Here is a 23,970-nt window from a genome sequence, read left to right on the forward strand (position 1 = left end):
AGTCCCATAGAGCAGGGTCTGGTTTTGTTTTTGTAAATGGGCTTTGGAGGCGGAGGTCAGCCTCCCACGGCCCCCACTCCTCTGGGGCCATCATTACTAATGTGTAAGGCTGAATAGACTTTCCTCTGAATCTAGTCAGCAAACCTGACAAGAAGGCAGCCCTCTCCCACAACCTGAAAATGCCAAAAATCCAATTGGTAATATGGCTTTTTTTAATACTTCATTTATCAGTTTTAAAATAGCTTTCAGCAAGACTGCACATCACAACACTGATTCGGTCACAACCTGATTTTTCAGTCTTAGAGCAGAACAGATCCTGCTGTGCCATGACTCCATAATCATAAAAATATTATATTTAACCAAAAGTTCCCCATAAGATTCAGAGAAAATTCATTTCTGCCAAGAAATACTGGTCTGGGGAGTCAACTGGCATTTTATTTACTTGAGCAGGAAAAGAATCTTTCATTTGACCCAGGAGATTTGACTTTACTTCTCCCCAAAATATCTTACCTTATCATCATTTAAAAATTTTATAAAAATGAGCAACCTAACAAAAACATAGCAAAAATATATTGTGCTAGTATCATTCTGGCCATGGAAATTTTAGATGCTTATTTAGTAAGAATTGAATTTCTTACTAATGGAGACATCTTTATCTATTTTAAGAAGACTTAATTCATAGCAATATAATCACTAAAATAATTTGCAAATTATACATAATACACAATGTTTGTCAATACCTGTGTCATGTACAACAATGACATATGTCAGTTTTTATTAAGGATAATTAAAAGCAAATAATGCTAACAAACAACCATAGGATAATATCACATATTCTAGAACTCCAGAAACTAAAGAAATGTCTCCAGGCTATGACAATTATTCATAATCTGGAAGCTCCAGGATTACTGTACTCAGTGGGAAATCAGACAATGTGACCTTTAAATTCCTTTCCAATGGTGAGATTTTATTCTTCCATGACCTTCATCAATCAAACTGTTTCCTCCAGATTTCTTCTAGTTTTTAATTTTGATTTGTTTAAAAACTTTTTTCTTCCCACAGTCATAATGATCTTGCTACAGTATAGGTACTCATTTTGCCAAACCAAGAAAGAATAAAACCAACAAACATCAATGAGGAATATTACATTAATGAAGCTGGTGGCTGAGCCATGATATGATCAGTTTTAATCCATTTTTTTCCTTACACCTTCAAAAAGTATACGTGTAGCACTAAAGAACACACATTCAATAACTCATGTGGCATTGCTCTGATGCCAGTTAAAACAGGGCATTAAATCTGTTTTCAAATTGCTTGTGTGCTAATGTGGTGGCTGCCACACAGAATCACAAAGGGACAAATGTGTACTGAGAAAAAGAACACAAACTAAAAATAAGACCTAGAGCCAGTGATTCCAACACCACCATGTGATCTTACAAGGTGCAGGGGCAAGACTTACTTCCCAGACAGTTCTGGGACCCAAAATGTACCAGGTGTTTTCTCTTCTTAGATCACATTCACTTGACATAGACAGGAAAAGTAATGTGTGTCTTTTGAAATGGCCCAATAGAAGATTATGATTTTCATGGAGCCATTCAAGATCACTGACAGTGATTTAAAGAGACTATACAGTGTGTATATTTATGGAACAATTACTGTAGTTTGCCTCTAGCTTATATCTATTAGAAAGATGGTTTGGCAGAAGAAAACACTACCCGGCTTCAGATTTGTACTGTTTAATTCCACAAAGGCATGCTTAGGGCATACAAACCAACTTAACATGTAGAAAGAATGACAAAATTCAAGAAAATGTGCTCACTTGCCTTTTTTTCCTCCTGAAATGAAGAAGCCAATGGCTGCTCTAATAAAACTGCTTTCAGGCAAATAGCTATAGTCGGTAGGAACTGTGGAGACAGAAAATGATCAAATTAACCAGTGAACTTGGCAAGACTAATGAAGGAGAGATAATGATCTCATGCTGCCATATCAACCTAGAGACAAAGCGGAGATGTTTATGCCATTAATCTCAGCACAATAGTCTGTAGCTGCAACTAATTCTATTAGACTAAGTGACTGGCCTTGAAGTAATCACTTAAGCTATACAGGCAAATCTAAAATGGTGGCTAACCCAGCAGACTGAAAAAAAAAAAAAAATCACAGAGGATGAATATTTGACTGAAGTGGTTTACAAAAATCCTTTTTACAATGTCACATCAGTGACCTCCCATCCAGTGACTCCTCAGGATCAGCAAGGAGATGGCTGAGCTTCCTAAGGCTTAAAACGCTATTCTAGGGGCCACTTCAGGACATGCAGAATCAGATTTGAACCTTGTAAATTCAACATAAGCATTTTTCGGTATAAACAGCACCAGCCTCTTACCTAAGACAGAGACCTCTAAGTGATCAACATGGACAAATAGCCATATGTAGTAGCTGACCTGGAACATGGAGACAGTGACATTTATGCTAGTTGAGTCCTGAGAGTCTCCTAAATCCTTTTCCTCCCAGTCCCCCATAATTGTTTCATGAGATGGTTTTTACTGCAATAAACGGCTCAATTGGAAAATTCCATCAGGAACAAGTAGCTGTATTTTTCCAGACACACAGGCAACTTGTTCAAAAGAACCTGGGTGTAAGATGATTCACTATGACCTGAGTTGAGTGTATGTGGGCCAGACCAAGCAGCCCATAATAGGACAATTAAAAGCCTACATAAAAAAAGCAAGGCCTGACATAAATACGCTAGCTTACCAGGATACTGAGTAAGAGCCTCAAAACTAGCAATACCAAAGGTTCCAGCATAACTAAGTTTTCTTTATCATCTTCCCATTTTAATATGACAACTTCCAGCTGTCTAAAGTTAATTATGTTAATTATCCTGTGCACCAATGTCCTATTCCTATAGCTACAGAGTAATAGAAGGGAGGAAGTAGTAATCACAGTAGCCCATACTTATGGTAACACTATCAGTAGAGGATCTTTCAGGGATAAATGAAACAAAGTTTTAATGAGGAATCTTTGGTACCTATACCTTTCTGGCCTGGGTCCAAGATAGTCCATGGGTTCAAATTCTATAAAGAGCAAAGAGCAGATGTACTAACCCTTCCCCAGAAAATCTCAAGTACAAACATAAATTAAGTATGTGGGGGTTATAAATATTTTTATTGCTTTTATTAAAAAGCTACAAATAGAAAAGCCTTTGTGTTAAGACCAAGGATTTCAGTTCTAAGACCACTGAGGTACACATCTTTAAATGTACTTACCCCATTATTTTAATAAAACCAGGATCCAGAAAAATTCCAGCCATACATAAGGAGACATTCAATGAAACATAATACCATTACATCTAGTAAAATAAAATAGTCTGTTTCAAGCTTCACAGGCATGGCTCCTCATTTATGCGTTTGTCACTCAACTAACTCTATATATAAATCACATAATCTTCCAGAGTATTAGATTCTACATTGTAAGATATGTGGGTTAACTGAATGTCTACACTATCCTCTAAGGAAGCAAAGAGGAGGAGTAAAGAAACACGGAGTTCGGAGAGCAACTACAACTGCCTACCACGTGACCCATGGCAAATCAGATGGCCGCTCACACCCAACTCACTCAGAAAAAACAGAGATGGTCATACCCACCACTAAGGGTTAATGTGAAGATTAGTGCCCTTAACAAAATACAGAGCCTGAGTCAACAATTACTCCCAGTTCCAGTGTTTTAGGACCTTACGCTTACCAGAGGTTCTGCTTTGATTTGAGGACAGAGTAGAGAGATGAAGATGTCCTAGAAGCCAGATTGCATTTGACTGAACACCAATAGCCCCAGAGACACTGGTGACCTATAGATGAAAATATAACAGTTAAATAATGGGCAAAATCCAATCTCCATTCAATATAGAAAGTCACTAATCTTTTATGTGCTAATAGCTTGGCGGGTAAGTAGAAGTTCTATGACAAGATGAGATTTCATGTGTCTCAAATACTAGATCTGAATCATAGGAGGTGCTCAACAAGTGGTTGCTGAGTTACTGAATGAATCAATTAACCAGTTGATTAATCAATCACAACAAAAAGTATTAGTGGTCTTCCCAGGTTCCACTGAGTTAGCCTGGTCTCAAAGAAACTTTAAAACAGTGAAAGAAAATTTAAAATGCAGAAAAGTTGCTTAAAACTAACACACTTCTAAAAATGGAAGGAGATGATATTTTTTCTTTTCTTTAAATAATGTCCTATTACTGCTTCATCATTCAGAATAAGCATTTTTAAAATAATAGTTTAAAATGTGAGATTTTTACCCCAACAATAGATTTTTCTCCCAAGTTATAGCAACTTAAAGTTTCCAAATTCTTTTTTTAGCATATTCATATTCATATATGCAAAAGAGTTTTTATGTCCTGAGATTTATGTTTGCTTTTGAAAGCAAGAATTACTAAAACTCCTTTATGTGGTAGATATTATAATCAGCCATATTTCATAAGAATGAAAACAAATATGCTAAATGAAAATAAAAAGATATAAAGTTCTATATAAAGAAAGACTACCAACAATGCAAACAAAGTAAGAATGCTTAAAGAAAGATATGGCCAAATATTAGCAGCAGTTGCTTCAGGTTTCAAGGAACATCAGTGATGTTTTTTTCAACTACTTTCATTCAGTACCTTTAAATTTTAAGCAATAAACAATCATTTAAAAAAATAATAAAAGATAAAAACATTTCTTAGCAGAGGAATATGTTCATTGTCATTGTAACAATGACAATGATTTACTCAAATATTTTATCAATGGCCTCTGAACTAGCATCTCTTGACCATTCTTCATGGATATCTGCCCTGCCCCTGGATCACCTACTCATTTTCCTTGTCCTGAGGGCCTCATATTCCTTGCAGGGTCAGGTGGTAATTGTTAAGAGAAATCAGTACCAACTTATCTTTTAAAAATATCAGCTTTCTCTTTTTTCCAGAGGCAGTAGATTTTTGTGAATACAGGACCATATGACCCTCCCAAATACCCTTTGAACTCAGCACAAATACCCAGAGATTTCCCCCATTTTCTAGGTAAAACATTTTATATTATGTAATTAAGATGAAGGACTAGGAAGAGAACTGTTTTTCTACCCAAGGATTTTAGATTTCTCTTCTCACCTGAGTTAAAGTTCTAATGACTTCATTAAGTCTGCCTTGAAACTGCGAAGTCTGGATGGCTTCTGACTTCAGCTGAAAGAAAAACGAGAAATATCCATCACTACCTGCCACCCCTGAAGTAAATAATTACATTCCCAGCGCATGAGTGATCATTTTCTAAGCCATGGAATAATGTACCATATGTCCTTATAAACATAAGGACAAACATATATAATTCAAACACAAGGCAGTGAGCTCCTCAAAGGCAGTGCCCATGCTTTGAGATTGATTTTTTTTTTTTAAGTACCTGTGCATCGTAGCACACAGTAGTCATTGAATAAACTTCCACTGGATGAACAAAGGCACTCCTTTAGAATTACATATAAATTTACACATACATGTCCACTGTGAAATCATTTTGAAGTGAAAGAACACCTACACAGATATAAACTTAGACATTATGCGTGCAAACTGGTGGTTTTTGTGAATGGCTTCTGAAATTCCTTATCATTCAATCACTTTTTTCAGGAAAACTTGGGGCAAGTACCTACATTAATTTGGTTTAATTCCTACAAGCCAAATGAAACAGCAAACAAACCCTACATAAAGAATTCTTGGCCAAGAGCACTTTTTCATAGAACAAGGCATTGAAAAGCCCAGTAGAACTATTATCATGAGCACGTATTCCTCTATCATTAGCATACTAAGATAGTGGGAATTCTCCATCTATGGCTCTACACTTTTAGATTCTTCCCAACTGATAGTTCCTTTTTTACCTGCATTACATCCCCTTCAGAGCCTACCAAGGCCACCATGCCGTGGAGAGCTGCCAGGCAAAGCATTGTGGGAGTGCCCTGGAAACAAAGCATTAGAGTATGTCAAGAGGGAAGAGCTCCCTGGGCTGGGGTTCTACAAAACTTACTTACACACAGAGAAATAAAAGGCCAAATGGTACTAAGTTGGCAGAATAAACATAATCTGTATAAGTGAAACAAAAGTGGCAACAGACTATAAACCAAATAGATTAAGGTTGCTAGATAAAACTGCCTTCTTGCTTTTATTTTTTTAATGCATACTGCTGTTTTAAAATTAAAATAGTGACAAAATAGTTTTAATACCATAATGGTTGACAGGATGCATTATTTATAAGGGATTAAAAGTCCATTCATCTCTTTTCATTTGAAATTGCCTGTTCTTTTATTGTTAACTATGTATCTTAGCAGTTCTTATAAATTGTCCAATAAAGTAGTTCCTATTCCTTTATAAAAACATAATGTAGCATATGGGAGATAACCTTTACCTCTGCTAGAACAGTTTTGATCCATCCAGGGAGAAGTTTGTTGCCCAAGTCTTCAGCTTTGCCATGTCCACACACAGACAAACCATGAACTACATTTCCTAATGCCAGGGCAAATCCTGAAGTCTGGTATAAATAAATAAAAACAAGGAATGAGAAAAAAGAAAGACATAGATCAGCAGTATTTATATACATGCCAAAATGAGCCTTTCTAGTATCTCCTAATCCTACTTACATGTTCTATTTGTCAACCAAAAAAAAAAAAAAAAAAAATNATGTAGGGTTTGTTTGCTGTTTCATTTGGCTTGTAGTAATTAAACCAAATTAATGTAGGTACTTGCCCCAAGTTTTCCTGAAAAAAGTGATTGAATGATAAGGAATTTCAGAAGCCATTCACAAAAACCACCAGTTTGCACGCATAATGTCTAAGTTTATATCTGTGTAGGTGTTCTTTCACTTCAAAATGATTTCACAGTGGACATGTATGTGTAAATTTATATGTAATTCTAAAGGAGTGCCTTTGTTCATCCAGTGGAAGTTTATTCAATGACTACTGTGTGCTACGATGCACAGGTACTTAAAAAAAAAAAATCACAGTTTTGTTTTTTGTTTTTAAACCTAGACTTTGGTTGGTAACAGAAACTACAGTCATTGCAAAGAATTTAGCTGCAGTGAGTAGTTTATTTGGGGAAAATAATACTGCACTATTGAGCAACATATTCTGAATACAAGTGAGCAGGCTTACAAACATAACACAGTAACAATCCCATTAACCTTCAATCAGTGCATTCTGCCATAATCCAATATAGTTAGTATAAGGACTTTAGAGAAAGCTTTTTTATAAAAATAAATAAATAAAATACAACTAGGGAAATTCTATAGCATGTGTAATTTTAATTTTTTAAAATCTGATTTTAGCAAAATATATATAAAATTTACCATCTAAACCACGAATACCAGTTCAGTGACATTAAGTACATTCATATTGTTGTCAACCATATCTTTTTGTCTTGAAAATCGGAAACTCAGTTCCCATCAAACAGTAACTCCCCATTTCTCTCCCCAGTAGCCTCTGGCCACCATCATTCTACTTTTTTTTCTGGGGGTGGGTACCAGAGATTGAACCTTAAGGCACGCTTAACCACTGAGCCACATCCCCACCCCATTTTATTTTTAATTTTGAGACAGTCTCGTGGAGTTGCTCAGGGACTTGCTAAGTTGTTGAGGCTGGCTTTGAACTTGCAATCCTCTTGCCTCAGCCTCCTGAGCCACTGGGATTATAAGTGTGTGCCATCACACCTAGCTCATCATTCTTCTTCCTGTCTCTGACTTTGACTATTCTAAGCACCTCAAATAAACATGAACCATGTAGTATTTTTCTCATGATTGGCTTATCAGAACTTCCTTTTTAAGACTGAATAATATTTCAGAGGAATCATTTTAAGGCTATTTAATTTATATGTCTTTAAATCTTTCTGTACATATTCAGTCATGAGCAGAGATTTTCTACTCCAGATTTGCTGAAGTTTGATTTGATCCAGAATTCTGTATGTATTCCTGCCTTTCCAAATGTTTTCAGCTAGCCTTCCATGACCCTTAAATTCCCTAGCCACATATGTTAAGTTTACAAAATATACAGCAATGACTGGAGAAAGAAAAAAGCCTATCAAAACTTTCTGAAGCAAAGAAAAAGACATCCAGAAAGGGAGTCAGGGGATAAGGAGAGAAAAAGACATGTGGGATTATTGTCTACAGTGGTGAGAGAATAGAATAGTTAGAAGCTCTTCAGTGCTAGACAGGAAGTCTCCCCTTCTGGTCTAGCTCAGAGTCAGTTCCTAGCAGGTCCAGGCAGCAGCATGAGACCCATGAAAAGCAATAATCAGGGCGGACATTCCAACCTGCTGGTTGTTTTCCACTAACAGCCGAAGCTTGTTCATAGTATCTTCAGCCTCTGTGGCTTCAATGATACCGGCACTGAATGCTGATGTGCACACACAGCTTAGGGTGTAGGCAAGCACCTGAGAGGAAAATACAGCAGAAAAATGTTTCATCACAAGACAAAACAAAGAACACAGCTCAGTTGACACAGATACTCCTCTTAAACTTCTCCTCAGAAGAAGCATTGAATTCAAATACATTCCCCACAGCCTGGTCATTGTTTTGCTGCCTAACTTCTATTAGTATGTTTCACAACAATGTCATGATGGCAGTCACGATTCCTACTTCTTAAATAAGGGCTTTGAGGATCAAATAGCTAGCAGACAGAAGTAGGTTTCCACCCAGGTCTTTAGTCTCTAAGTCGAAAAGGACACAGCACCTATCAATAGAAGAGGGAGACCGATGTTCACCAGCAGTGAAGGCCACTAATTGCCAGGTGCTCCATCCAAGGCCAACAGCAGAGGCAGCTTGGAGAAGAGAAGCTCCATTAAGATTCCCTAGGAGAAGTAATGGGGCATGACTGGAACAGGAACATGGGTTTAGGAGTAACATAAACTGTGTAAAATAGGGACAATACTACCTATTTCATCATCCTGGTACAGAAACATAATAAGGAAACAATGTATGAATAAACAAGTGCATAGAAATAGATAAATAGAAAAGAATGTTGGGAATGGAGACAGTACACAGGCGTGTGTCCCAAATTGACCATTTACTAGTTGAGTAACTTTGAGCAAGTCTCTCAATCTGAGTCTCAATTTCTGCAAGTCAAGGTTATTCACCCCCTTCCTGCTACCTCATATTTTCATAATAAAAGCCTTCCTTATAAGAATGCTGTTAAGATAAAGTGGAAAATTCAACTCCTAGCACTGATTGATGCATGAAAAATATAAGCAGTTCCCAAGGCAGAAATTGGATAATAAAACATCAGAGGGGAGAAAAAAACCCGGCTTGCTTAAGGCCTTATAAATCAAAACATCAAGGCAGACAGATGCATCAGTTATAAAAACCTTGCTTTCATTTATTAATCAAATCGTTCCTCAGTCACCAGATTTTCTCCTTTGGCTTGAAAAAAATAGGTACTTTTAAGTCACGCTCTACCCTGCTTTAAAAATGGAAATGTAGTGCATGTCTTAGAACAAAACTTCAACCCTCTGTGCCCCAAAGAAATTCACCAATTCAACAAGTCCCATTGCTGAAAGCAGAAGAGGGAGCAGGAAACACAGCAGCCATTATGTGTGCTCATCAATAGCTCATGGGCAGGCCAGGGCAAAACAGAATCTGCTCTAATGAGGGGGAGAATCTGGCCCGGCCTTGAGGTCATCCCCTGCTTCTCCCAGAGCAGAGGCAGTTCAGCTTCACCTGGGCACAGCTGACTGGCATGCCACATGCCTGGACCATTCCATCCAACCGTGGTTAACACACAGGGACTGTGTCACACCAACTCCAGTTCTGCATATTTTTGTACCATGACAGAAAAACTTTTCCATTAAGTGTGGTAAAGGGAATTTCCTCAAATTTTCATGCTAGTGGGCATTTAAAAAAAATCAAATGCCTTTCCACCTACAGTTTCTTAAGCTTATTCCTGGCTCTTTTTTAAAGTTACATTTGACTTGAGCACAATTCTAAAAATCTCCATTTAACCTTCTTCCAGAAATTGCAGCTCTTCTTAGGAAGTGCCTGCTGGTGATGCTGACTTAGGGTTTGTATTCACTGAAGGCTCTTATCTCATATGCCATATTTAAGTCTAAGTTGATTTATACAGCCGCACAATTTGAAAACCTCATGATCTAATATAGGTTGCTTGCCACTCAGATTTTCTCCTAATCTCAGTTGAAATTGAGAAAGAATTTAATTTACAGGGTTACCCAAATATAAGAAGTAGAAAATCAGCAGCAACAAGAAAACAAAAGACAGCAAAGGGAAGAAAACTGTCACCTTCATCTCTCACCTCCTGAAATGTTCGGCTCTGGCTCCCACTGTCATCTAGGTATGTGGACAGCTTCCGAAGTGACGCCGCCACATGAACTCGGGACTCCGTTTGGCTGCTGTGGCTCATGAGGGACAGAACAAGTCCAACTCCCAATATGCAGCCAGTGCTGGGTGCCAGAAAAGATGAGGCATTAGTGTCACAAGGAATCTATATAATTGCTCTTCACTTACCATGGGCTCTGAAACCTGAGCAAGATCTGAGGATTCTAAATCTGCCTCACATGTAAGTGCACCCCATGACTCAAGACAGGTACACCCACCTCTCTCCCCAACAGGAAAACTCGATGTCAAAACAGGTATTCGTGGTCCTTGCTAGTACTATGTACTCACTGGACAAAAGCATGAAAATTTTTGATTTAAGTTCTATGAAGAGAGTAAAAGGTGTAAAACAGCTCTATTTCTGCCCTTACAGAAATGCTGTACTCTTCCTCCACCTGCCTGTATTGAGTACACTGTGACCATCTGCACTCAGAGAGAAAGGCTAAATTTCAAGATCTGAGCCATGGACATCAGACCAATAACAGGGGAGATAAATGCAAGGCATGATTATGAGGTACTGCTAAGTGATTCATGTTTCCCAGTCAACTTCAACAAGAGGAATTTCTTTCTTAAAGAAACTGTGTATTCATCTGTACACAATGACATTAATCCTTCTCTCCCCTCTGATCTCTCAGAGTACCACTGGGTCAGAAGAGAAAATGGACAAATGACAGGCTTGTCAAAAGTTACCCATGTGACAATTCAATTGGAATCTGGGGCTTTGTGCCCCATTCCTTCTGGAAGAATACATACCATTTAAAGAGAAGAATTGTTCTCTCAGAAAACTTCAAGTTAGCATGGTAAGATAATGCAGATTGTGGTGATTTTTTCCCCCCTTTTTTAAAAAGTTTTGTCATCCTTGCTACTTTTTCACTGGAGAAAATGCTGAGTCTTCCAGAAATTGCCCTGGCTCTGGTTTGGCTCACCTCTCATCATGCTATGTGCAGCTTAAGGCGTTCCAGGGCATTTCTCCAATAACGTATTTCAGTGCCCATATGTTATGTCATTTTTCTCTTAAATGGCATCCATATCCTTGGCTGATATCCAGAACCTCATTGTTTTATGAGCATGTTAGTCACATGTCCCAACACCTCTGTGTGAACAGAGCATCCAAATATGATAGTAGAAACCCAGAAAAATGGACAGGCTTCAAGATTTGTTCAAGATTGCACAAAGAGTTCCCAGTAGAGCATGACCAGAATGGGGGAATTGAGGTTCCCAGCCTTCTGATCCATCTGCCCCTCTCCATGCCCTGCATGATGCCATGATAGGATGCTTATAAGAAGGCAATGTATCTTCAGCATGTTTTTCTAGTTTCTGTTGCATAACAATTTGGCATTATAAAATCCTTTGTAAAGAAGCTACTGAAGTAATGATCCATCATTCCTCAGGCAGAACTGCTGCTACAGCTTACACGAACTTAACAAGCTCAACTAGCATAATGCAATTCCAACCAGTTAAATCAACATCTAACATCTGAACATTGCATGCTTTGGAGACAAATCATATTTCCAAAGGAGGAAAAGCTAGTCTTGATTGGTATGAATTTAAAGCCGTTGTTTTAATTTAGAATCTACTGGGAAGTGTTTCAGCCATCTTTCTAAACTGATACGTATAAAAACTTGACAGAATTAGATCAAAGATATAATTAGACACAATCTCATTAATACTTTGACAAATTTGACTTTTGCTCTCACTTTTGACTATGTAATTGCTACTTATGCTTAAGATTTCAAATATTACTTCCTCAGGGACACTTTCTCTGGCCCAGCAGGGAATCTCTTTAATACTCCCCCACAGCACCCTGTACTAATTCACTTTCTACAATTTTAATTGTAAGTTATTTGGAATACTGTTTGATTTCTCTTTCTTCCCTAGCCTGCAAACTCCACGAGGGTGGGAAACTTACCTCCTGCTTTTCCTCACTAGAGTACCTATGGCTTTCGACCAATATTAACAGAAAGCTGAAAAACTAATCAAATAAAGAATTTTAAGAGTCTAGAGTGATGAAAAGATCCACAGTAGGAAAAAATTAAAATGAAAAAAGAAAACAGAAGACCTGAAGTCAATGTTTGGTAGTAGGAAAATTTATGAGTGGTAAAACTAGCTGAACGTATCATCTAAGATTTAATCAACAAAATATAAAAATATGAATCCTATTTTCTGCCATACTAATTTAAATTAAGAAAGACAGCTGCTGGGTTTATGTTTAGAAAGAATTTTTCTCAAAGTTCACTCAAGTAAGAATTGGTGCTTATCTTTCTAAATAAATAGATGTCTAGGTTCTGCTTTTCAAGCTACCCTGGGTACACAAGAATCTTATGCCCTGGACTGAAGCTCCTCCCTTAGCATCCCAAGATACACAATACAGGTACAAAGGCTTAGAAAAGGAGATCTAAGTTCCTAGTCCACATTTACCTAAAAATTATTATCATAATTACTCTTATTCTTAGGCAAGGTTATGATTCTATTCATGGTGACAACATCAGTTAATTAACTGCTGAATATACAACCTAACTCTGTGTGGGGGGGGTATATGTGCATATATAAATGTATGTGTATGTATATATGCACCAACATAAATGTTAGATTGTATGTATGAGTTGACCTTCTAAATAGTTTGTCTACATTTTCCAGTATGCACCTAGAAGGTATTCCTAAAACTTTAGTCCTTCTAATTTCTAAATCTCCTATATTTTAATGGGCTTACTTTTGTCCTAAGTCATAAAGATTTTCCTAAAAAATAACTTTTAGTTAATGATAGACAACAAACTATGTGATTAGTTCACCACTGTCACACATTTGTTCACTGTAGGCTCTTTTTAATATGCCTGTCAGCTCTAAATCAAGAATAACTTGGGCAGAGGAATCTTACCCATCTTACTGTCCATGGCGGGGGGAGGGAGATGTTTGTTGGTGTCTCAGACCAGTAAAGTATAATACTGGATACAAATAAAATTAAGCATTTGGAATTGCTAACAATAAGAATGGTAACGAATGACAGAATTTAAGCTTTAAAATTCCATATTCTATTGTCATCATTTGTTTTAATCTCTTATCAGAGTATATTAAATTATCACCAGAAAAAGAAGTCTTGAAAAGCAATGCAATTCTGATACATGTTGTTATATCAACTGAGATGTGATGATATATTTTCCTAAACTAACCAGAGATGAATTGTTAATTCCCTGGTTTATTGTTGACAATCCTGCAGATTAAGTACAAGGCCATCTCATAATTAGTTCTAACAACAGTTAACATTTGTATAGTGCTTTGCCCTTTACAAAGTGCTATACAAATGTGATTGTATTTGTAAAAGCTCAATAGTAATTAACCAAAGCTCCTGTCTTGGAAGGACAGCACAACAGGGCTGTAAGGACTGCAATGACCCAATGAGCCACCACTAGATGGCAGCAGAAGGTTAGTGCTAGGACCACAAAGGAGAGCCACACCAGGTGCTCAGCTCTCAGCTGGAATTTATCCATTAAATCAGAGAAGCGTGGCGAATTTGCTCTGGGTGAATTCTACCACTTGAGGTAGCGCACTCCCAGATCTATTAACCACCTCCCAGTAATGTTTCCACTATTTCACTGGAGGAAGGACTGCTCTAGACTCCTACAATCTCATTAGAGAGACAGTACTTTACACCACTAGCTAGATGGTATTCAGGCCTGAGCCTGGTTAAAAAGCAGAAAAAATAGCTTTTAGTTAATGATAGACAACAACTGCATGTCAGAAAAAAGTAAGCAAAACAACATACTGTCAAATGTCAAATTGCTTTCTACTGAAATGTGTTCTCCACACTATACTATGCAGGAGAAAAAAGGGCTTGGAAGAGAGATGACCTAAGTGTTTCTTTTAGTTGTGCCACATATTAAGCTATGACCTTGAAAAAAGTCTTTCCCGAGAGGTTAATTTTCTTTATCCATAAACCAAAGTGATGATAATCTTGCTTTAACACCCTATTTAGGTGGTGATAAGGACTTAACTACATGAGAAACAGATATGGAAATGCCTAATTCAGCATGTACTTACTGCTCAGTAAGTATCAGCTGAAGCTGAAACCAAAAACAGAACTACACATAATACTGACATCCACAAAGCATCAGGGATGAGAAAATGCTAAACATCATCAACTACAGGAATAGCAGAAGTTTGAAAGGATAGAGGAAAGGCTTCTTGCATCCCTGAGTCTCTAATTGGCTCTGATAGACAAGGAAGTTTTCACTAAACAGGTGGGAAATTTCTCTATTCTGCTTCCCTGAGCAGTACTATTCTCCTATCTGGGCCCACCCTTCTTCCCCCTCCCCAATTCAGCTGTTCATTAAGAATGTAAGAATCAAGAAAAAAGAAACAAGAATTTCATTAATAATAAAAATAAAGTTTAAAGTTAAATATGCTTAGACAAGTGAAGTTTTTAAGTACATAAATACTTAAAATGTGGATAAGTCCACTATCCCACTGTTCTCCTTACATTCAAAGAACTTTCTTGAAAACAAATGGGCATAAAACATGAAAGCCATTCCTGAGATTTTTCCAACTGGCTGAAAATGTACAGAATCTTAATTACAACTTTTTCCCAATTCATAATATCCTGAACTACAGCTATGATGAACATCTTTGGAGAGGGGGTCAGGAGAAAGAGAAATAAAAACATAAAAATATCTTATTCCTTAGTTCTAAGAAGCAACAACACCAATGCATGCATTAGGCTAAACAATCTCAACTCATCATTCGGTCCAAATAGCAACTAAATGTCCGTATAACTCCCATTAATCATTTTCTATAGTCAACAGATTTCAAACATGCCATCAAACTCTCTTTTCTCATATTGAAATATCTTAAGACGTCATATGATCCCTAAAGTGTTTCTTGATAAACTGGGTGAGTGTCATTAACAGTCTTAACCTGCACATGGTGAAGATTTTATAACTATCACCCCCTAAGTGGACATTTGACTTTATTTACTCATGAGGAAATCTTTTATACCTGCACCTCCTTCACCATTTCATTTATTCCTTTGTTAGTCTGAATCTAACAGGCTCTAGATCAAATGAATGTAGCTTTAGGTCATAAGTTGCTGAAGGCCAGAAATGTCAACACTGATTTAATTCACATTTGAACAGTGACCATAATCACAAAAGTTAAATGAGCTAATAAACTAGAGATTGGTGCTTATCCTCTATTGTATCTTCTAGAAAAAAGGAGCTCCAGAGAATTCAAGCCTAAAGTCCAAAGAAGGTAAGATGTGGGTCCTCAATGGCACTAATATTTCCAAAAGCCTAATTGGAACCATGTATTTATTCATCCATACAAGTCAGTTGAAACATTAAATGAGGAAGCTTAATACTGCTTTTAAATAATCTTTTCTGATTTTTTTTTGTTATCTTTTAATACTGGAATGAAAAACTGTCTTAGATTTTAAGATATTTAGTTTAATAGGCAAAATCTTGAAAAAGCATGAGGTCTGCAAGGGATAGGTAAAGCAGGTTGGGAATAAAAAAGTGTGTTTCCATTTTAATTCCTCAGCCAATAGGTTACACAGAGAAATATAAATCACCATTGAAAGGCTCTCAAGCCCAATCAAATTCAAATGACTTCAACAGATCTTTTAAAATGTTAAGTCATGCATTCAAGTCCTCAGATACATGCCTCATATTATAAATAAAAGACAAAACCAAGGTATTAGCAACACAAAGACTAAGCCATGAAATGATATTTGTTGCATTGCATTTAAGTAAACTATTGCAGAAACATGGTTTTCAAAACAAGTAAGCTCTAATCACAGGGTTTTAAAAGTATCATTATTACTGAAAATTCTCTACAAAGAAATTCAAGATCAAATCCTGCAACTATTTCTCCACAGCATGCAAGATTTACAGCAGACTAGGAGCCAGTCTTTAAGTACTTATTAGAGAGAAAATGGAAACTACATACTTATATTCAAGACTAGTGTCAAAGCAGCAGTTCTCCAGGGCATCCAAGGACTTCATCAGAAGAAGGTTCATCTGTTGGCCAGATATATCACTAGATAATGACCAAGGGAAAAAGTGAATTACTAATAATCATTTGACTGGTCAAAATACTTAATATAAAATATTTGTTCTCATTTTTCTATTGGAAATGCCAGCATTTCTTTAAGAAAACAAAATAATAAATGAGCTGGGGATGCAGGTCAGTGGTAGACCACTTGCCCAGCATACATGAAGCCACAGGTTTGATCCCCAGCATCTTTGCTAAAAAAAACCCACAAATAATTTTTAAAAATTGAAAGTAAGTGGCAATAATATTGGTGATTCACACATGCTCATTTTGTAGATAGAGAAACTGAGCCACAGATTATTTAATAATTAGGTTTCTACACAGTATAACTACTATATACTAGACAGTATAATGAACCAGTAAACCCCCAAACTCCTACTTTTAATTTTTCTCAGCATATTCACAATTAAAATCACCAAATAAGAACCAAAGTCAAAATTCCAAATATTGCTAAGAAGGTAAAAATGATTTTCTGCAGGATATTTAATAATTTTTTTAAGCTGATATGGTCATCAATCATTCCAAACCTCTTTCTTGCAAAGATTGACACTCCTGATTTCACGTTTCAATTTTATAGGTTGGCAGTGCTATTCCTTTGCTTACATATATTTCAAACAGGAAAAAACTTCTAGCCCTACATTTTTCTGCTTTTATACAATAAGTGATGTGTGTTCTTTTAATTGTCTTGGTGAGAAATAAGACTGGTATAATAAAATTTAAAAGGTAGCTCTATGGCAGCTTTTCCAGGTAGAGCTGTGGTCTTCATCACTGACACTTCATTATCCAGAGGTCCCTACATCTCAGCTCTTGTGCTACTGTCTCAGATCATATGAGGTGGAATCCAGCCCCAGGAATGCCAACCAGCCAGAGAGTACCTTAAACAACAGGGTCTTAAACCAAGACTACAGCACTGGTGCCCAAGATGAAGGATGACATTTTGTGAAGTGATAGAAACATGCCCACACACAGCCTCACACAGAGTTAATTGCTTTTGATTAAATAAGTCCTATTGAAGTTGTTCTCTAGAGTAAAATTTTCTTAAATATCCTAAACAAATGCTAACGAGATCATATTTGTATCCTCTGGGGATTATGTCAGAAGGAAGAAGCCTGAAATAATATACTTCTCTGAATAAATCCTAGATTGGATTTTAAATTTAGGAAGTTTTCTCATAAACCTTAAAAAAAAAAAAAAAAAAAAAAAGGATTGTCATAGTTTTCTTCTACAGGATGATTTTTCCCTTTTTAAAAGCCAATATATGGTCCTAATCCTTTTCCCATTAAGGGACCATTTGGAGCCACTTATTTGGTGTTATTGACTGAATTCAGAGTCAATCTTTCTCAAATCATTTACCTTTTTATTTTTAAAAAAGGCAACTTTCTTCAAAAATATTATTATCAGGTGACACTGTAGTTACCTAATAAACATCTGTTAATACATAAAAGCAAATATTTCAGATTCCTCTGCTCCAAAACATTAGAAAGGTGGGAGACATGAATACATTAGTGACTGCAATGCTAATACATAGGCCCACGAAGAGGAGGATGCTATCAACACAGGAAGAGTAGGCAATGTTATAATCTGCCATTATTCTGGGGGTGCTCAGCTATGCAAAGCTGAGCATTTTCTGCACGCAAAAATTCAAGTAAGATAGACAGCAGTGGAAGGAAATCTAGGAACCATGGACATGGGTGGTGGAGAAATCACCGCAGGGTTTTCAGATAGCATGATTAATGCAAACTTGATGGCCCTTAAAACCAGCAGCATTTCACCCTAAGTTAATGAAGAGACAGGACAGGATAAAATAAGTTGCCTTGTGTTAAACTGACACAGCTCATTTTTAGTTGTAAAACACAATGCTTAAAAGATACCCAGGAAGGAGCTGGAATACAAATGGTGAAGAGAATGCCATTTGTAGCCTAGTAGCAAAGGGGGAAAATTCCCTTTCAGACTGCAGGTGTTTAGAAATACTTCATGTTCTACCGCACATACAAGATGCACACAAGGGGTGTTTGCTATTGTGGCTGTTTGTATCTAGAACCAGGCCCCCTTTTTATAGGGGGCAAGTAACTAGGGATTAAATCCAGAGGTGTTCTACCACTGAGATACATCCCTATCCCTGAGGCTGGTCTTGAACTTGTGATCCTCCTGCTTCAGCCTCCTGGCATTTGTGTATTAAAGCCAGAGAACAAAATGAATATTCTGTGTATGTTTCCTTTGGGTTGGCAGAAACTCACTCAGTCACCCCCATCACCTGACAGATGTTTTTAGAGTTGAAAATGATCATCTAAAATCTACTGCTTCCCCTGAACAACAGCAATTCTCATAAAAGTTCCACATATTAATGTTTATGCAAAATAATGTCAACTACAAATGTAACCATTAGTTTCAAACTGCAATTAAGCCAGATATATAAAATTCTAAGGTTTGTTGTAGTAAAGAATAAACAGTATGAACAAAAAAATTAAAGCAGATTAATGGGCAAGAAAACTTTCCCAGTTAGTGGAATTTTCCACCAGGGTTTTTGCTATTCCATTAGCTCCATTCAAAGGTAAAGCTAGCAGTCCAAAAATGAACAATCAAACTGAATAAAGCACACAGTATAATATGCACAGATTAAGACTCTTTAAGGATTATTAAAATGTAGCCAGGGCACGGGATGAAAGCTATGGTTAAAGCCGGGTACATGGAGTTCTCAGGTGATTCGGGATTCCCAATACCTCTCAGGCACAAGGGATACGCCAATCCTTTCCACTCATTTTATAGTAATATTAATGAGGGGTCAGCAGTCATTTCCAACACATGTAAATAAAAAAGAAGAAGTTTTCTCTACTTACAGCACCATAAGATTAGACTTTCACTCATGTTTCTTCTACAGATGTACTCAGAGCTTGTTTTAAGCATGAAATGACATCCAAGCAACCAATCACTTGAATAGCAACCCTTATAAGGCATTAGTATATACATGATGGTATTTTAGAAAGAAATCACCCATAAAGAAGAATAAAGAATCAAGTGGCCATCTCAACAAGTTTAGCAGCCACATATTGCTTAGATCTAGTGTTTAGGTATGTGTATGCAAAGTCCTCCACCTAAATCGTAAAGGGAAAAAATAGGAATATTTTAATATACCATACCTGAGTTTCTCCTCGCACAAGCGAGAGAGAAACATCCCCAAAGCAAGGCCCATCTGGATTTGCACGGCTTGAGATTCATCAGCACTTGGTTTCCCAGGTAACCTGGCAGTCAGCATGTTCAGGATTTCCTCAACCTTCTCTTTGCAAGAGATAATGAAAACTGGCACAAGGAGAGACAAAGCCGTGGCGGCAGCAGAACGGGCAATGGCACTAGCTGTGTTTTCACCAGAATAGGATTTCTAGGACATGCCAGAGAGAGAAAAAAGGGGTTAGCCTTTTGTTTAAAACACGAAGGAAGCATACCTATCACAAAGGGAGGCTCAACAATACCAGCTTCTCATAGATCCGCCCCTGCAGACCAAAAACAAACAAAAATAAATCTGCATGTTATAGATTCTTTTCACTCCATGAAAGAACTTCCTCCTAATCAGTTAACTAATAACGTCTTTTAAGTTTGAAAAATGAAATTATAAGTATCTTATGTTTAGAAACTGTGAATTCTCTCACTAGAAGAACTGAAATAATTTTGGTGTTTTTAAAAGCTCACATAATATACATATTGAAAAATCCAAAGTGAAGCTATCTGACCCGGTTATAAAAGTCCAGAAAGCTGGGAGTTTTCAAAGAAAGAAAGAAAAAGAAAGTGGGTGGGGAGGACTTTATGTTTAGTATGAAGAAATGTTGTAAGTTTAGCACAAGGATCTATTGGCACATCTCCCAAAATTTTTGGTGGGAACACTTCCCAGTAGATGGATTATTTCCTACAGGGGGTTAATTCCTTTTAATTAAAAAGGAAGTTGAAATCCTAAAAGCCTCTGGTTACAAAGCAATAACCAGCATTCAAAATGAAATGGAGAGCTCTATATGCTCCTTCTTATATGTAATTATGGGAAAGAAAGGAGTAACAGCCCTAATAAAATGACAGGGCAGCTGACTATGAACGGCTTCTATAAGAAGGCCGTGTTAGAGAACACCATCAGACAGTGCATGCATTTGTAAATGTGTCTCAGGTGGGAAGGTAAGCCCCTTTATCACTCCTCACTATTATCCGCTTTAAATTTGCAGACATACCATAAAGGCAGTGTTGTCCCATGCAGTCAATGCACGTTAAAATGTGTTTTTAATTCTACACCTATTAGTTCTCAAAGCTCTAGTACTTTAAGGATAAAAAAATCAAACATGTACCAAGTTATACTTTAAGTTATTACAGCACTCTTAAAATGACAATGTTACTCAAAATGACTCAGCTGCTAGGACACAGGAAATAAAGGAAGTGAATTTTGAAAGAGGGCTTTGAAAAGTAAAATAATGTAAAAATCACAAAGGTAAGAGGAAACCTGAGCTGACTAGAAAAGAGATTATCTTATTGGTTTGAAAGAACTAAGCAGAATTATTATAAATCTCATAAAAATGTCCCGTTCTAGTTAATATCCAAGCCAGAGAGTTATTACAAAAATCCCCCCATTTGCTTCTAAACAAGTTAAACAAATTAACATAAAGAAATTACCTCTTTGAACAAACTCCACCATCCCATTTAATTCTACATTATCTGGCAAGACATTTTTTTGTCCTCAACAACAGTTAAAAATCTAGCATCAGACCCTAAGCCCAAGATGAATACATACCAAGGGCAGGAAGAGAGAGGCACACGAAATGTACAAAGGAGACCATAGGCTGTGGATTTCAGGCTAAATTCATGATCTTAGCAACAGTTCAGGATCTAGGCTATAGTTCTATTCAAATTAACTCTAATCCTCTGCCACTCAGCTGATTGTCCCATGATCACTGTAATTCCCTAAGCAATGGATATTGATAGGGCAGAACCAAAATAATTCTACACAGACGCAATAATTCTGCATGTCACAACCAATAAAGGAAAAATTAAACAAACAAATGTGTTTTCATTTTGCTTCAAATCTTAGGACACAAGCTTGAAAACTGAGACTGACTAGGTAACAGGTGCTTTTTTATGATTTTTATATTTACAGAGTATCTCACTCTTTTCACAATATTTTTACAAAACAAACAACTTGATCCTCACAATCTTTTAGAAAGTTGTGAATGAATTATTTTTTTTCCTTTGGTTTACAAGTAAAGAAAATACGAATGATAGGGATTAAGTAAGTGCCAAGTCAATAGTCACAAAATTAGTTAGGGGTTGAGCTGCAATTATTATGTGATTTTATTCAAGCCTCTCATTTTATAAATAAGCACCAAAAGGTCCAAAGATATTAAGAGGACTACTCATGAACATGTGCCTTGAAATGAAAAAAATTGACCAGAAACTCCAAGTCCCCACATTTCAGTCAATGTTTATTCTCTGACAACTATAGCTCTTATTCCAACTATACATTTAAAAAGCCTACGGAGCTTTCAGAATGCTGATTCCCATGTTCATTCAGAGCAACTAAATCAGAGGTGGAACCTACACATCAGTTTTTCTTTAAACACACACACACACACACACACACTTCCCCAGGTAATTCTAAAATACAACTAAAACTAAGAATTACTAAACTACAGCATGGATTTCATGTGACCAACTGTCAGGATAGTTAGCCCCTGGCTTTTCTAATCATTTTTTTTTTCCCATTTCTTGCACTTACATGATAAAAGCAGGAGAAAAGCTGTCCTCTGGGTTGGTAATGGCTATCCACAATGACCAGGAGAGTATCAAGCACCATGGAAACCCATTCTTTCATTGGAAGGAAATTAGGTTGAACCTGTAGATAAACAACATAAAATGATAAGGGAAAGAAAAAAATAAATTTAAACATTATTTTGAGATCTAGAGTATAATACCTTCTGTGTTAAATAATGAAGTGCTATTATCAAAAAGTAAACTTCATCTGCTTAGACCATTATGTGAATAATATGTAACAAACACACATCCTCACCTATGCCGCAATAAGATTTATCTTCTATGCAAGATTTAGCAGAAGAAGGGAGATAGAGGCTGCAAAATAGAACATATCCAAAGCTGGGGCTGGGGTGATTGATTGATAGCTCAGTGGTAGAGTGCTTGCCTAGCACATGTGAGGCCCTGGGTTTGATCCTCAGCACCACATGCAAATGAATAAATAGAATAAAGGTATTAAAAAAATTCTTTCCTTTAAAAAAAAAAGAACATATCCAAAGCCATTTGGAGCTCTATGTTCAGTGAATTATGATAAAAATAATGTGGAGGTTAAAGAGAGAGATGTGCAAAAAATCAATTCAAGATTTCTTTATTTTATGATTTGTCATTTTACAAAGAGGAAATCAACCTACAAAAGTTTGATCAACATCTCTAACATTTCTGCTTACTATTATCATGTAGTTGTCCTTCAAGAATTCTGACAACATTCACCTAATCAATTGCAAATTAGGAAAATATAAATGGTCTCCAGTTTGGAAAAGGAGATGAAAGAGAAAACAAAAACAAATCAACAAAACTCCATTCATTATAAAGAAAACTTGGCTATAAAAAATCATTCATTACCCCAGATGTCAAAAGCATTTATCAACGTGTATGGTAAAACTCAGGTCATACAAATGGTAAAGTTAACCAGGTGTTGAGTATCTCCTGGGATTCAACTCCTTGAATCAAATATGACTTTCGCCTTCATATCTTTAGTTTTTGAATGAAGTCTAAAAATTTCAACTTTAATGAAATAATGGGATCTTGAGTTTGAATTGAGTGATAGCCAAAGACAAAATCATCAAAAATAAAAGCAAAGCCTTAGCCTTAGGCTGGGTTGAAGAGGGGTGAGTAAAGAAGAATGAGAGAGACTAGAACTCAATCTCTGAACTTGTTCAGTTGTTATGGGAGCAAATTAACTATACAGTTAAGCATAATTAATACCAGTGTGAAGGATCATAGAAAGGGGAATTAACTTTTTAGATTGTTGATCTACTTAGTGTGTAGTCTCTGCTATAGTATTCAGAGAATTGAAATAATTACTCCAGATTTTTTTCATCATTCTCATCATTACAGTAATATTGAATTTAAAGTTAAACATTCATATGCAAACTAATAACATTTTTGTCACTCATGTAATAATCCCATCGCTTCTTTCTCTCCTCCACATGTAATATCCACAGCAGCTATTCTCTTGTTTAGTAATAGTAATAATACCCTTTGGGGAATTCCCTGTTTTCCATTATTTGAAACTTGGTTCAATGCTCGATCAGGCTACCTCCCCACCTACCCTAGCAGTGAGCATAGGACCCTGAGACTCTGAATTGTGCATGATTGATACAAGGTCGATAAGTGACTGGAATTGAGCTACCCAAGTGAGAGTGATCTGCTTAGACACTTCACTGGTACCTGATGCCTGATTCCTGAAGTTGCTTAGGTTCCTGCTCCCCTCAAAACCTAGTTTTTAAGCTTAGACTTCAACTCCACAGGCTTGCAGATTCCA

The 23,970-nt window shown here is 36.7% G+C and overlaps 1 protein-coding gene across 1 annotated transcript in view; it reads right to left on the minus strand.

Annotated features, from left to right (window-relative positions):
• Focad (focadhesin) overlaps positions 1–23,970 on the minus strand; it is a 260,449-nt gene that overhangs the window by 38,358 nt on the left and 198,121 nt on the right. The window contains exons 24-33 of the mRNA XM_048783888.1: positions 22,174–22,290; positions 19,568–19,806; positions 16,326–16,415; positions 10,309–10,456; positions 8,318–8,437; positions 6,423–6,545; positions 5,899–5,976; positions 5,144–5,215; positions 3,739–3,841; positions 1,824–1,904 (exon numbers count right to left, since the gene is read on the minus strand). Coding sequence (XP_048639845.1) covers positions 1,824–1,904; positions 3,739–3,841; positions 5,144–5,215; positions 5,899–5,976; positions 6,423–6,545; positions 8,318–8,437; positions 10,309–10,456; positions 16,326–16,415; positions 19,568–19,806; positions 22,174–22,290 — 1,171 coding nt within the window. The remainder of the gene's footprint in view (positions 1–1,823; positions 1,905–3,738; positions 3,842–5,143; positions 5,216–5,898; positions 5,977–6,422; positions 6,546–8,317; positions 8,438–10,308; positions 10,457–16,325; positions 16,416–19,567; positions 19,807–22,173; positions 22,291–23,970) is intronic.

Source organism: Marmota marmota, unplaced genomic scaffold (assembly GCF_001458135.2).
Source record: "Marmota marmota marmota unplaced genomic scaffold, marMar, whole genome shotgun sequence".
NCBI classification, from domain to species: Eukaryota; Metazoa; Chordata; class Mammalia; order Rodentia; family Sciuridae; genus Marmota; species Marmota marmota.